General features: G+C 41.8%; 1 protein-coding gene across 1 annotated transcript; it reads right to left on the bottom strand.

Annotated features, from left to right (window-relative positions):
• Nucleotides 1-6,222: 6,222 nt before the first annotated feature.
• On the bottom strand, nucleotides 6,223-9,049 carry LOC145035913 (uncharacterized). The gene is made up of 2 exons (XM_078984414.1): nucleotides 8,991-9,049; nucleotides 6,223-6,556 (listed from the first exon to the last, which is right to left on the bottom strand). The coding sequence occupies exons 1-2, from the start codon at nucleotides 9,047-9,049 to the stop codon at nucleotides 6,223-6,225; spliced, it is 393 nt and encodes a 130-aa protein (XP_078840540.1).
• Between the last annotated feature and the right edge of the window lie 4,577 nt (nucleotides 9,050-13,626).

The following is a 13,626-nucleotide window of genomic DNA, read 5'->3' as shown; positions in this document are numbered from 1 at the left end:
GCGCTATCGTAGGTATCCGGCTTTGTAGCTATAACGTTCCCTTTGGTTGGCTGGGTTAATCCCCAGATAAACCTCTCAATTTTCTTTCTTTCCGGGGTAACCATCCCTGGACAAAGAAGCGCTAAGTCGTCAAACCTAGATGTGTAGGCGGCGATATCGGAGCCTTTCATCTTCAGATTCCAAGGTTCATGCTCCAACTTCTGGATTTCACCCCGAGGGTAATACTCTGCGTGTAGAAGTTCCTTCATAACCTCCCAACCCATAGCATTGGCTATAGGTAGAGTTAGAGATTTAACTCGGCTGTTCCACCAAGTCAGGGCTTTGTTGGTGAGAGTGCAAGCGGCAAACTTCAATTTGTCGGATTCTGAACAAGCACAGATCTCGAAGATAGATTCAATCCTTTCTAGCCATCGAGTTAGGGCAATGACACCTCCTGTGCCATCGAAGAATGTAGGTTTCGCATGCATAAAGTCTTTATAGGAACACTCCTTTCGGTGTCCCTAGCTATTTTCCTGGTTTTGAGGTTGGGGACCACCTCCCGAACTACCGGGGTTCGTTTGCGACATGGCTGCTGAAAATGCTGCAGTTAAAACTGACTGAAGGGTTGCCAGGTCGATTTGAAGAGAAGGTGGTGTTTGAGGAGGGTTGTTGTTGTTTTGCGAGCTAGGTCTCTTTCTTGGAGGCATCTTGATCTAATAAGATCAGGAAGAGAGGATGATAAGCCCTTTGAATTGAATCAAGCGATATGATACAAAGGATATCTCTTTATGGCATACATAGAATTCTATTAAGCGACAAAGCAGGAAGGAGTTATCAAAACAGATAAATTATCTCTTAAAAGGATGATTGAGGAGCAACGCTGGGATGAGGATTCCTATAACAGATTTGGCTCGAGAAATACTCCCACAGTATTTCTTGTCTTACTACAACAACGGCTCATGGTTTGGGTATTGGGTAAGTTTAGGCATACCGCACACCACAGTCACTCCCAAGCACATGTTGGCCGTGTCTCGAATGAATATAGTTGGCCAGACCATATTGATCCTAGACATGACTACATAACTGCCCAGGTTTAACTGCAATATACAACACCCATTTATTTATGTTTTGTTCTACTTGTAGTTACTGATTTTGACTGTCGGGTATACTTGTATACTTTTGAAAATACTTATATTTGAGGTATACTTTTAGTTCAGAGCATTTAGGCCCTTTAGTGTTTATAGTTCTATACCATGAAAGGTTTGGTATACCAGTTCACTATAAACAAGGGCTCTGATACCAATCTGTCACACCCCGAAAACCAAAAGCGGAAACGTTTCCGGGGTTGACTCCACGTTGAGTATCAAATCCAATGTACATAGTAAGCAAAGTAAACAACCATTACATTACATATTCGAATTTTACATTTGTTCAAAAGTAAAGTTGTACATTCGTATTACATAGTATATATAAAAAAAAGTAGAGATGAGTCTTTTGTATGCTCCGTCTTCTCCAAAAGGATCGCTAGGTACCTGTCTAATGTTGACCTGAGAATACAAGTACTTTGAAAATCAGCATAAAGCTGGTGAGTTCATAAGATGTTTGTTTTGTGAAAATGCACGAGTTTCCTTTAGTTTACCGAAAAGTTGTTATCCAAGAAAATCCCATATTTTCTTAAAAGAGAAGGTTGGTTGATTGTTAGGTTACACGATTCTGGTTATGTTTAACTATGATCCCAAGAAAGTCCCATACTTTCCTGATTGTATATTACTAATTGCGAAAGATATATAGTTATCTAGTTTATTACTCCTTTTTAGTTATATAACGTTTCCCTAGGAAAGTCCCGTACTTTTCTAAAAGTAATTTTAGTTATTGAATTTCGATATACTGATTTATTTCCATTCGTACCTATTGTATTAACTAGGTATTCTGATATCCTAAAGGTATTATCTTGAAATATACTTAGATACATATCTTCATATTCGTGTTCTTATTCCTAAACATATTCTTGTACTTATTTGTGTTCGCATTCGTATTCGTAGTCGTATTAGTTTCCCTATTCCTACTCCTATTACTATTCGTATTCGTATTTGTATTCGCAGTCGTATTCGTATTCGTAGTTGTATTCGTTTCCCTATTCCTACTCCTATTACTATTCGTATTCGTATTCGTATTCGCAGTTGTGTTCGTATTCGTAGTCGTATTCGTTTCCCTATTCCTACTCCTATTATTATTCGTATTCGTATTCGTATTCGCAGTCGTATTCGTATTCGTTATGTTCCTTGTTATAGTTTTGTTATCTGTTCTGTTCCTAGTTATAAATGTGTTATTCGTTCTATTTCTAGACATAGTTTCGTTATTCGTTATGTTCCTAATTATAGTTTCGTATTTCGTTCTATTCCTAGTTATAGTTTCGTTATCCGTATTCGTATTCGAATTAGTTATAATTGAAAATTAGTATAAATTATTCGTAGATTATGAAACATAGTTTAGATTAGAACATTTTATCAAGAAATCTATGATTAGTTTGAAAGCTAAATTCGTAAATCGAACTATTTGATAAACATAGTTATTGGTATTAGAACATACAAAATGAAAACGATTAAACTGAAAACAATAAGTTTGAGTACAAGATTTCCTTGTACTTTTGCTTGTATTCCCCCCCCCCCCTGAAAACAGTTGAAAAAGGGTAGGGGTATGAACTCACCGTACGAGAAATGTGGCGATTTCGGATGCTAAGTGTTGGTCCGGGGCTTGCAAACACACGAGGTTCCTAAGTATAATGTAAAGATACACAATTGTATCTAATTAGGACCTAGATTGATTATTTGGTAGGGACAATTGCTTCTAGTCGCGAAAACACCCCGATACAAGTGTTTGAAGGGACCCGGGTGGCGTTTAAGGACGTGTAACGATGCGAGGGACTTGGGAAATGAGTTTACTCCCCAAGAGTAAACTCCTTAATGGAGTTTTCGGCCTAAACACCCTCCCCCCATGAATTTACGGCCGTAAACTCATGGTGGGGTGATTTACGGTGCAATTTGGGTTACAATTGGATATGGACACTTGGAAATGCTTGGAATGATTTTACCTAAGGCTTGGAATGGATTAAAATCACCATTTGCAACACTTAAGGGAGTTTACGGCCTAAGCATGGGGTCTTTGGCTGTAAACTCTCATATCCCCTTGATTAAGTGTTTTTAAGGTCTTAAAATAAATCATATGTGATTCTAAAAATTCCCACAAGCCTATAAATGAGTTTTGGGCACCATTTGGCATGTTTTTGGGAGTTTACAGCCATGGAGTATGTTCTATGGCCGTAAACTCTCATATATGAGGTTTTGTTATGTTTAAAGCCCTTAAACTATTTTTGGTTGTAACTATGATTTATTCCAAGGCTTTTGGTGGTGTTGGATGACTTTCTAACACCTTAGGAGTGAGTTTACACCATGATTTAAGGAGTTTACGGCCCAAGCACATGCCTTGGCCGTAAACTCACACAAACCCCTCAAAAATTATGTTTAAGGTGTCCAAATGCTAAAACCAATATTCTACAGGTCATATCTAAGTCTTGTTTGTGATTTGGAAGGGTTTAAGGTCATGAAAACCCCTTTTATATGAGTTTACGGCCCAAGCTTGTGCCTTGGCCGTAAACTCCTTCAAATGACTCAAAATCCAAGTTTAAAATGTTACAGTTCCAATTCATAAAGCCATCTAGCCATATCTAAGGTCCAATTGTGCTTAGGAAGGGTTTTTGTGCTCCAAAACCCATGATATATGAGTTTACGGCCTAGGATGGTTCCATGGCCGTAAACTCATGATTATGGTCATATTTCATGCTTTGAACTCGAATTTGAAGGCTAGGGATGTTACATAACAAGCTAGGGGAAGTACCTCAAGGATTTGGAGCCTAAAATTGATGATTTGGACCTTTAAACTTGGATTTAGGAGACAGGTTAGAGAGAGAGTAGAGAGAGGAAGAAAAAGCTTCAATTGAGTGCTTAGATCACTTTAAATAATGTCTAAGTTTTGGACACGGTGGAATTCTACCCGATACTGGCATTAAACGGGGCTTTTGGTTGCACCCGATTAAGTTACCGTCACCCGACGGGAATGTTTCTAACTTTTTGAAATAAAAACCTTTGGTTTAATTTCATGAGTTCCTAAGGGATTTGGACACTCATTAAATTATAATAAACATATAAGTTTTAATTAGTTTAACCCAAAACGAGAACGAAATGAATCGACTAATGGCGAAATCTCACGGGTAGAACAAGTTTTCGACGATGGAAAACGTCGGGTTGTTACAATTCACGATCACGCCTTCTCCTTTCTCGCGATCATCCAAAGTACCTGAAACAAAATCCAAAATTGTAAGCCTGAAGCTTAGTAAGTTCCCCCAAAATACCAACGCCATACAATCATAACCATATCATAACAAATAAACAACATGCATATAGAGTCTACAGTAAGACTAGGTTGCCCTACCGGGCCTGTAGTCTATCTAGTCCACTTTAAGAACCTTCAGCATGTTTGGTCTGCCCACCCAGGCCTTCAGCCTGTCTGGAGCATTCTCCGAGCCTTTGGCCTAACTGATATGCCTTAATGGGTTTGCAGTCTATCGGGTCCATCCTGGGTTTGTTTTCCTTTAGCACAAAGCAAGTCCACCTCAACCTAACCCCACATACACTATCAACAAATAATATCATAAGCTAGCTAGCTTGTAAAATCAGTCAAGCTAGCATGTAAAATCAGTCAAACTGATCTAACAGATCCCTAATCATAGCATCATACTATATACCAGGATACCAACCTAACAGGTCACTAACATATCATTATCCTATATACCAGGATACCGACCTAACAGGTCACTAAGCATATCATCATGCAATAACCAAGATAACAATCCAATAAGGGCTGACATTGGTGCCTTCAACCCTGTTAGTATAGTGAGGACAATTCACTTTATAATGTTAAACTGTATCGAACTGAAAAGATCAAACTCCTGAAGCATGACTCCAAATTCAAACACCTACAGCCACCATTGATCCAATTCAATAAATTCACAAATTACCAAAATACCCTCAGATGTCAAACTTGGTCAACCCCTAGTCATGGTCAAAGTCATCGGTCAAGGTCAACAGTCGATGTTGACCTGACTCGTCGAGTTAATCCACTGACTCGTCGAGTTCCTCCAGAACTTAGAAACAAAAAACTAGGCTCAACTTGCCGAGTTACCTTAGTAACTCATCGTGTTCCTTCAGAACCTCTAAACCAAATATTCGAGTCGACTCGTCGAGTTACCTAGGTAACTTGTCGAGTACTTCAGTACCTAGAAGATCAGGAAAACCCTCATCAACTTACAGAGTCATCTCACCCACTCATCGAGTTTACTCAAAATCTAGAAAGTGGGAACACCTCATCCAATTTGTCGAGTTAACTGTGCAACCCGTCGAGTTCCTTCATCCATTTCGAATTTGGCTCATTCCAGTCGAGATCATAGCTCCAAACTTAAAATTTAGCTTTCTAGGGTGAAGTAACCACGTAAAGTTGCCAACTTTACGTGCATGCAAGGTCTCATGAGGCTAAAATCGTCCATACTAAGCTTGGGAAGAGTTTTAGGTCATGGAGAATGGCTAGGGCTAGATAAAGTCGAGAGATTTATGTTCATGGGGCCTAGAGGAGTCTAGATATGAAACTACACCCTCTGGACAAGCTTAAACCTATGAAGTCCCCATTTTGCACCAAAATACCCATATACTTATATAAGAAGACATCTAAGAAATGGAAAACCAAGGTATACAATTTTTACCTCCACTGAATTCCAACACAATGTAAATGTTGAATCTACAAGCTTTTTCCCATTCCAAGCCTCCAAATCTTCAAGCCTCTTTCAAGAAATGAACCAAACACACACTTTAGCCTCACACACACTAAAATAGGGTTTAGTTCAGTTAGTGTTTACTCTCTAGTTGTGACAAAGGCAAGGGTGGCTAGGGGAAAACATTTAAGGTCGTTTAAATAGGGTGCAAACCCTAAAAATTAGGGTTTTCATGCACAACCTCTACTCGTCGAATTGGGTCCTCCAACTCGTCGAGTAGATTCTAGAATCCATGCGGCCTGATCAATCTCTACACGATGAGTTGGGGTAACCAACTCGTCGAGTAGGTTCTAAAATGTGAGTTTAAAAGATTTAAAATTTATACCTGGGTGTCGGGATGTTACAAATTTCCCTCACTCTAACTAGACTTCGTCCTCGAAGTCTGTTGCAGCAAACAACTCCACGTAATGCTCCCACATCTCATCCTCTGGGTCCCAAGTCAACTCAGATCCCATAATGTGCTCATAATGTACCTTTACCAGAGGTACCTCCTTGTTCTGTAGAACCTTCACTTTCCTCTCCAGAACTGCGATAGGCCTCTCCATGTAATTTAGGTGCTTATCGACCTTAATATCATCTAATAACACTATCGCCTCCTCATCAAGTATGCATTTCCATAACAGGGAGATGATAAAAGTGTTGTGAATCTGACTGAGCTCCTCCGGGAGATCCAGTCTATATGCCACTTTGCCAACCCTGACAATAACCCAAAAAGGTCCAATGTATTAGGGACCCAACTTTCCCCTCTTCCTGAAGGGGATCACACCCTTCTAGGGTGAGATCTTCAACAATACCATGTCACCGACTTGGAAATCCAACTCGAATCAGTCTCGGTCGGTATAACTTTGAGTAGTCTGCACTTGCTGCTTCACATTTTATATCTTCTCTATAGTCTGTAGAACCACCTCGGTCTGACCTATCACCATGTGACCAACCTCTCCCCAACAGACCAGGGTACGACATTTCCTCCTATACAACAACTCAAAAGGCGGAGCACCAATGTTGGAATGATAGCTGTTGTTGTACGCAAACTCTACAAGGGGTAGGTGGGAATTTTAGATCCCACTAAAGTCAAGGATGCATGCCTTCAACATATCCTCAAGGGTTTGTATGGTACGCTCACTCTGGTCGTCGTTCTGCGGATGACAAGCTGTAATAAAATGCAGTCGTGTGCCCAGTTCCTCGTGGAACTTCTGCCATAAGCAGTAGGTGAACCGAACATCACGATATAGAACGATAGAGGCCGGCTCCCCATGGAGAGCAATGATCTCTTGGATATACACGTTGGCCAGCTTCTCAGCCGATAAGCTCTCCCAAATGGGCAGGAAATGCGCACTCTTGGTTAATCGATCCACGATGACCCATATAGCATCAAATCCCTTTGTCATACTTGGCAACTTGGTAATGAAGTCCATCGTGATTTGATCGCATTTCCACATGGGAATCTCTAGAGGCTGCACCTTCCCATGCAACCTCTGATGCTCGGCCTCAACCATCCTGCAAGTCAAGCACCTCTCGACATACCAAGTGATCTCTCGCTTCATGCACGGCCACTAGTAACTCATACTCAAATACCAGTACATCTTGGTGTCCCTTGGGTGCATAGAGAAGTTAGACTCATGAGCCTTCTCAAGAACCATCTATCTGACCCCTCCAAAAACTGGAATCCCTACCCGACCGCAACGAGTCAATAATCCCGACTATCCTATACGAATCTGGTAATCTCGCCTCTAATCCTCTCTAACTTCCTGTTCTCCTACTGCACACCCTCAACATGGGACTCCTTAATCAATCCCACCTGTGGAGAATCCACAAATATCATCGCACATGTCGTTGGTGCAGAAGATATAGCTGACTTTTGGCTTAGGGCATCCACAACCACATTCGCTTTACCCGGGTGGTAAAGGATCTCACATTCATAGTCCTTCACTACATCCAACCACTTGCGTTGTCTCATGTTCAGGTTCGGCTGATCCACGATGTCTCTCAAACTCTTGTGATCTATGTATATGGTACAGCAGATCCCATAGAGATAGTGTCTCCAAATCTTGAGAGCGAATACCACCGCTCCCATCTCTAGATTGTGTGTTGGATATCTCGTCTCGTGCGACTTCAACTACAGCGATGCATAGGCTATCACCCGTCCTCTCTGCATAAGGAATGCTCCAAATCCGTAGATCGATGCATCACAAATTACCATGAAATCCTTAACTCCTTCAGGGAGTGTCAACATTGGTGCCTCGTACAGTCGCTATCGCTGACTCTCGAATGCAGTCTGCTGCTTTGGTCCCCACTAGAACTCCACCCCTTCCTCGTTAGATGAGTGAGGGGTACTGAAATCTTGGAAAAACCATGTGTGAATCTCCGGTAGTACCCTGCCAATCCCAAAAAGCTCCTAATATCCGAGGGATATTTCGGAACCTCCCATTGCATAATCGGCTCGATCTTGGCCGGATCGAACAAAATCCCCTCCTAGTTAACGAGATGTCCAAGGAACTGAACCTCTCACAACCAAAAATCACATTTCGAGAACTTGGCATAAAGTCGCTCTGGTCTCAAAACTCCTAATAACTTACGGAGATGCTTCTTGTGCTACTCTCTGGTCTTGGAGTACACCAATATGTCATTTATAAACACAATGACCGAGCAATTAAGCATCGGTCTGCACACCTGATTCATCAGGTCCATAAATATTGCCAGTGCATTGGTGAGCCCAAACAGCATCACCACGAGCTCGTAATGTCTATAACGGGTCTGGATTGTTGTCTTCTCCACATCATCCTCTCTAACCCTGACCTGATGGTAGCCGGACCTCAGTTGTATCTTAGAGAACCAAAAGGCTCCATGTAATTGATCGAGGAGATCATCTATCCATGGGAGGGGGTAAAGGTTCTTCACCGTCAGCTTGTTCAGCTCCTAGTAGTCAATGCACATCCGGTGTGAACCATCCTTCTTCATAACGAAGAGAATCGATGCTCCCCAAGGAGAACAGCTCGGACGGATGAACTGATTGCCTAACAGTTCCTGTAACTGAGATGACAGCTCATGTATCTTGGGTAGTGCGAATCGGTACGACGCCTTAGCGATACGGGTTGTGCCTGGCACTAGGTTGATCCAGAACTTGACTTACCTCTCAGGAGGCACTCCGGGTAACTCCTCCGGAAACACGTCAGCAAAGTCTCTAACCATTGGAACCACGGAAACTGATACCTAATCCCTAACCCGCATGTCTGTCACGTACGCCAAATAACCCACACACGTGCACTGAATATATTGTCGAGCCCTGGCGGGTGAGCAAAACCCTGAACGCAACCTGGTGCCCTCATTGTAGATAACCAGTTCTCCGCCACTTGGGGTTCGAACTACCACCCATTGAACCTTGCAGTCAATCATGGCACCGAAGTGACTCGACTAGTCCATACCCACAATTACACATACATCCTCCATGGGGATTGGAATAAAGTCTATTGGGAAGGATACCCCGAAGATCTGCAGAACACAACCCCGATAGACTGAAGAAGCAGAAATCACGTGTTCGTTGGTGATAGATACTTGCAACTGACACTCAAGTTATCCCACAGGAAAATCGAACTCCCTATGAATGATCAAGAAACAAATGACCGACTCGTCCCGGAGTCAAATAATACTAATATGGGTAAGGAGTTCACTAAAAACGTACCTATATAGGTACAAACACATAAGCATAAAATATATATAATCAATAAGATAAAAAAAGGATGGAAACATACCAGCCACCATGCCCAGCGTTGTCAAGTCCTCCTCGGCTATAAGTTGAAAGGCGTGTACCCAAGCCTTCCGAGGCTCTGCTCTACCCTGACCCCTTTCAGTGATCCTAAGTGTAGGAGGGGCTGGAGCCTGCACCTACTGTACAGCGAGCAATAGACAGTTGGTCTTCACATGATCAACCTGATCGCAGTGGTAGCAAATCCTCATATCCTGAATTGGATTTGGCTAATCACAATCCCTCACAACGTGCCCCTCCTTGTCGCATTTGCAGCACGCAACACCATATCTACACACCCCAGAATGGTCCTTCCCACACTTCCTACAAATACGGCCTCACTGGCCCCCATACCTAGTATTAGCGGTCTTAGACCACTTCGACACTGGCTGCAGCTGCATTGGGGCCTGCCTCTGCTCCCGTAACTATAACTCAATCTCAAGTTCTTGTCGCCTAGTGGCGTCCTATAACTCCATCAATGTATGACAATGTTGGGTAGCAACAAACTGTCGGATTTCGGACTTGAGCATGCTTAAATAACATGCCATCTCAGCCTGGTAAGAAGAAACTCTGGGGAAAACATCACCCTCTCAGTGAACATGCAGGTCATCTCCATCAGCGACTCTGTAACCTGCCTCAAATCCAAGAACTTCTATGCCTGCAGGTCACGCTCCACCCGTGGAATGTAGCGAGTGCGGAACATCTCCTTGAACTAATCTCAAGTAACTACAACTTTTTAATCATCAGTATACGCCCTTCTCATCAACCTCCACTAGTCCTTTGCTTCGGACCTCAGCAGGTTTAGAGTTACGATCCAATCCTGAATATCATCAAAACTTGGGGACTTCGTGTTATCGAAGTCTCGGTACTGAAAAGCCTAATTGGTCCTACCACCAGCGGCTGCTATAGCAGCAGAGTCTGTAGCGTAAGCCGTCTCAGCAATGGGTGCATAACGCTCATCAAAGTACTCAACCATGACGGTCTTGATAGCCCCAAACATCTTTGGGAATTGTGCCCATAATAGTGTAGCAACCTCATCCTACAACATCTCCCAGATCCTGGCTTCCAACTCATCCGGCCTCATTTGGCCAATGGTCTCAGGCACTACTGGTCCACCCTGACTCTCAGCTCCTAATCCTAACTCGAATCTGGTCACAAATCGCCTCGTAACCACCATGTTGAAAGTATACCAGACATATATCATACATCCCATATAATAATGGGGAACCAACTCCCAACAAAGCCTTAGGGGTTGTGACTTCCTTGCTACGCGTATGGGTCCTATGCTTTCAGTAGTACGGGCCCATACTACCTTCCACACCTACCTATATTTGTATCAAGTATCACCAGAACGCCCTAAAATTATAAGTAAGCATGGAATGCCCCCAACCCTCACTCCTATAGGAAAGGCTAAATATCTCCTACTGGCGGACTCATCCCAAATAAGCCATCCATAAAACTTCCACAAAAAATGCATCACACGTGTATACTATCTTCCACACCTACCCATATTTATCTCAAGTATCAACAAAATGCCCAAACAATTTACATAAACGATAGCTCAATCCTCACTCCTAGAGGAAGGCTAAATATCTCATATTTGCCTGTCTGACCCCGCACAACTTATCCATGAAACTTTCACCAGCCTTGCAGCACTCGTGTATGCTAGTCATACATAACGTTGGACCCTATAGACTTTCAAATATCTTACCCTACCCTAAGCCCTTCATCAAACAAGAACAGGAAATAAGGCCAAACCAAACATTCTCAGGCTATAAGATCTTAATTATGTATAACTATGATGCATACACTAAGCAACTACAGTAATGATGTGAATTTCATATATGGAAAACCCTAGGCTATCAGGCATCATATAATCAGGCAATTCTATCATGCAATTCATAAAGATCCATAGCCTAGCACTAGCATGTTGTTATAACAATATCAAATATCCATATGGTATTTTGGGGTCTACATACTAGCTCCGGCTGATCGTACACTCTGCATCCTCCTTTAGTATTTTGAAAACCATTTTAAAATCTTTTCCGTAGTTTGAGACTGGATTCACATGAGTGTTCCTCTAATTCACTCAAACCAAGGCTATGATACCAACTTGTAACATCATTAAATTCATAAAAATTTAAACCATATTCAAGCATTCAAAAACAATCTTTATTATAAAATAGTTTCATATTAGAGTATCCCAGAGTCAAAATCATAAAAATGCGAGGAGGTGCATGATCACGCCTTCGCCTTACAGCGATCATCCAAGGTACCTGAAACAAAATCCAAAATTGTATGCCCGAAGCTTAGTGAGTTCCCACAAAATATCAATGCCATACAATCATACCAATATCATAGCAAATAAACAACATGGATATAGAGACCAGTACCCTATGGCGAGGAACGATCTCGCGGATATACACGTCGTCCAACTTCTCGACCGATAAGCTCTCTTGAATGGACAGGAAGTGGGCACTCTTGGTCAATCAATCCATGATGACCCATATAACATCAGATCCATTTTCCATCCTCAGCAACTTGGTAATGAAATCCGTCGTGATTTGCTTCTATTTCCACATGGGAATCTCTAGAGGCTGCAGGTTGCCATGTGGACTCTATTGCTAGGCCTTGACCAACCTACATGTCAAGCACCTCTCGACATACCAAGTGATCTCTCGCTTCATACGCGTCCACCAGTAACTCATACTCAAATCCTGGTACATTTTGGTAGCCCCCAGGTGAATAGAGAATTGAGACTTATGAGCTTCCTCCAGAACCATCTGTCTGACCCCTCCAGACATCAAAATCCATACCCGACCATAATAGGTCAATAATCCTCAACTATCATATACGAATATGGTGATCTCGCCTATAATCCTCTCCAACTTCTAGTTCTCCTGCCACACACCCTCAACCTGGTCCTCCTTAATCAATCTCACCAGTGGAGAATCCGTATATATCCTCATACAAGTCGATGATACAGAAGATCCAACTGACTTGCGGCTGAGGGTGTCCGCAACCACATTTTCCTTACCCAGATGGTAAAGGATCTCAGAGTTATATTCCTTGACTACATCCAGCCACCTACGCTATCTCATGTTCAGGTTCGGCTGATCCATGATGTGTCTCAAACTCTTGTGGTCCGTGTATATGGTACAACGAACCCCATAGAGATAGTGTTTCCAAACCATGAGAGCGTTGGATGGGATAATCCATTGTGAGCTCAAATGTTTAATTAAGCCCACATATGTTATAGTATCTTTATGGCTTCCCAAGTTTTAGTGAAAACCTATGAGATATGAAAGATAATCTAGTAGCAGCCTGTACCTAAAATCTATCCAGGAGAGCTTATGTAGTCATTGCACTTAGACAAATATTGACTAGAATTGATAATGATTGGAACTTTGGAGGATTGAAGATTAAAAGAAGAAAATTCCAGTGAAAAAACAAGATCATGACGTGACAATCAACCCCACGACGTGAAGAGGGTATTCTAGAAGATAACTATGCGGGAAGTCAGAATCCTTCCCCGATATGGATTTTTATTAAAGTCACAACTTGAGCCCCAGTTCACATCATGAGCCATGTATCTCCAAATCTATAAATACTCTTTCACATTTACGATTTGGAGAGCTTTTAAAGAGCTTCTGGGAGGAGAGGTATTTTGGGATAACTGATTTTGAAGGCTAGAAAAGTGCATAAAACATTTTTTTGAAGGAGATTTAGCTTAGAGATTAAGAGACTGAAGAACACATCATCACATCAGTATGATTACTTTAATCATGTTGATTTAGGTTGAACTTATGTTTTTGGTTTCACCATGAGTAGCTGAACTTCTTTTCTTTCGTTTAGGTAGATGATACTTTAACTCTATGGCCTAGTTGATTAATTTATTGATTTTAATAGTTGATTTTGTGCTTGTGTTTGATTTTCCTTAACTAGCGTGTTAAAGTTGTTATTTTGTTGCTTGAATTCAAGTTAAGTGTAGCTTAGTGACCATTAAATTACATGAATTTGATTA

This window comes from Lactuca saligna, chromosome 3 (genome assembly GCF_052625555.1).
Source record: "Lactuca saligna cultivar CGN05327 chromosome 3, ASM5262555v1, whole genome shotgun sequence".
Taxonomy (NCBI): Eukaryota; Viridiplantae; Streptophyta; class Magnoliopsida; order Asterales; family Asteraceae; genus Lactuca; species Lactuca saligna.
This window is presented reverse-complemented; position numbering and strand designations above follow the sequence as displayed.

Excerpts from the sequence above, each read along its gene's own strand:
- LOC145035913 (XM_078984414.1), bottom strand. The coding sequence starts at position 9,049 with ATGGTTAGAGACTTTGCTGACGTGTTTCCGGAGGAGTTACCCGGAGTG. Across the intron at positions 6,557-8,990 it reads CCCGGAGTGCCTCCTGAGAG|GGTTGGCAAAGTGGCATATA; the intron begins GTAAGTCAAGTT and ends GGTTATTGTCAG.